The sequence below is a fragment of the Protobothrops mucrosquamatus genome, unplaced genomic scaffold (assembly GCF_001527695.2).
Source record: "Protobothrops mucrosquamatus isolate PMUCROS unplaced genomic scaffold, P.Mucros_1.0 scaffold4020, whole genome shotgun sequence".
In the NCBI taxonomy this organism is placed as follows: domain Eukaryota; kingdom Metazoa; phylum Chordata; class Lepidosauria; order Squamata; family Viperidae; genus Protobothrops; species Protobothrops mucrosquamatus.
In genome coordinates, this window is record NW_015389957.1 from 8,337 (window position 1) to 10,049 (window position 1,713).

The window sequence follows — 1,713 nt, forward strand, 5'->3', positions numbered from 1 at the left end:
CTTCCTTTCTAACTTAATTGACTGCCCTGTATGTTCCTGATTTTTCTTCTTCCCGTATAGCTGTTGTCAGTGAGCAGGAAGAGTCTGGGACTTTCCCCGTTGCTGATTTAAATTGCTATTTACTCATTTTTGAATTGGCAGAAAACAACTAGCCTATAAATTTGCTGTCCCTGTTGTTGATCCTTATCTAGCATTTATTACTTCTACTTTTGGCTTGCAACCAAAATGACTAATAGAAGTCTTCCCAGTTGGGCTGGCACTTGATTCTGAAATGAGGAACTTCAGGCAGGTCAGTGGAGTGAAAACAGAATTTTGAATTTGTAAGTTAAGTAAGGAGTAGAGGAGGTTGATGGTAGAAGCCTAGTGAGACAGATTGGAATATAGATGTTCTGATTACCGATTTGATTAGCTAGTCATGGAGACAACGTCCAGGTTTGAAGCACAGTCTGATGAATTCCTTTCTTAAGAGATATTGAGCAATCAATCATTCCCTAATGGGAAACATTAATACTGCCATAGTTCATCACCGCTTCTAGACTATCGTTTCTACCCTGGATTCTCTCTTTATGTATAGTGTTCAATGCACAAGAATCCCCCAATATCACCAATGCTGAGAATTTGGGGAATTGAAATCCACACATCTGGAACATGCCAAGTTTTAGAAAATGTTATCTAGACTGAGTGACTCTATATATGTATATATGTATATATGTTAGGATTGCACTGAATAAAACAGTAATGCATATTTTTCATATTAAAAAAGTAACCATTTCACACATTTCCCCTTTTGTTCTTTTTCAGAACAATGATTCCTATCACTGAATTCCGCCAGTTCTCTGAACAGCAGCCAGCCTTCCGGGTTTTGAAGCCATGGTGGGATGTATTTACAGACTATCTTTCTGTTGCCATGTTGATGGTTGGTGTGTTTGGTTGCACATTACAGGTAAATAAACAGGGCTGCAAGTTAAAAATTAATGATATCATAGAAACAGGACTGTGATGTGTCTCAGATTCTAAATGCCGATTAAAAAAAACATTTAAAATCTTGGATTCTAGAATTATTTGTTCATCAGTTCAAGTAACATAGCAGACTAATTTGCAGTAGTATTAGTCAACTTTTGGAGTGGTAGGCTCCAGGATCACATGTGGTCATTTTAAGTAATATGATGTAGGAGAAGAGCAGGCAGAGGTGGAGTTAAAGATGTCATCAGTTTGGCATCTTTAATCCTTATCTAGCACCAATTTAGTGCTAACTGTTAGTTGACTAGACTCTTGTGTATAGATTTGAATAAATCTATGCTGAAACTTTACAAATGGTCCTGATTCTTTGCCTTAACAAATATCTTTTTATTTAATTATCATATTAATGTAAGGTCTGGTTTTTCTACTCTACACTTGACAGCTAATAGTTCCAGATTAATACCTGTTTTAAATTATTATAGATCTATATAAACTTGGTCCTATCCAAGTCAGGCACAAAGAACCAGGACCATTGTGTAGATTGCAACATAAACAATTTATTGAAGCCTATTCACAAGAATCTAGTGAACTAACAATCAGCACTAATTGGCACTAGATAAGGGCCAATGCAATTCATAGACTTGGATCTTTTGTGGCAATGCAAGGACTCTAAACTGATGACATGTTTAACTCTGCCCCCCAGCTCTGCCTGCTCTTCTCCTATATATAACAAATCTTTGGCACAGTTATGTG

At 36.7% G+C, this 1,713-nt stretch overlaps 1 protein-coding gene across 1 annotated transcript in view; it reads left to right on the forward strand.

Moving 5' to 3' along the window:
- The first annotated feature begins 805 nt into the window (after nt 1-805).
- LRRC8C (leucine rich repeat containing 8 VRAC subunit C) overlaps nt 806-1,713 on the forward strand; it is an 11,241-nt gene continuing 10,333 nt past the window's right edge. The window contains exon 1 of the mRNA XM_015827874.1: nt 806-943. Coding sequence (XP_015683360.1) covers nt 806-943 — 138 coding nt within the window. The remainder of the gene's footprint in view (nt 944-1,713) is intronic.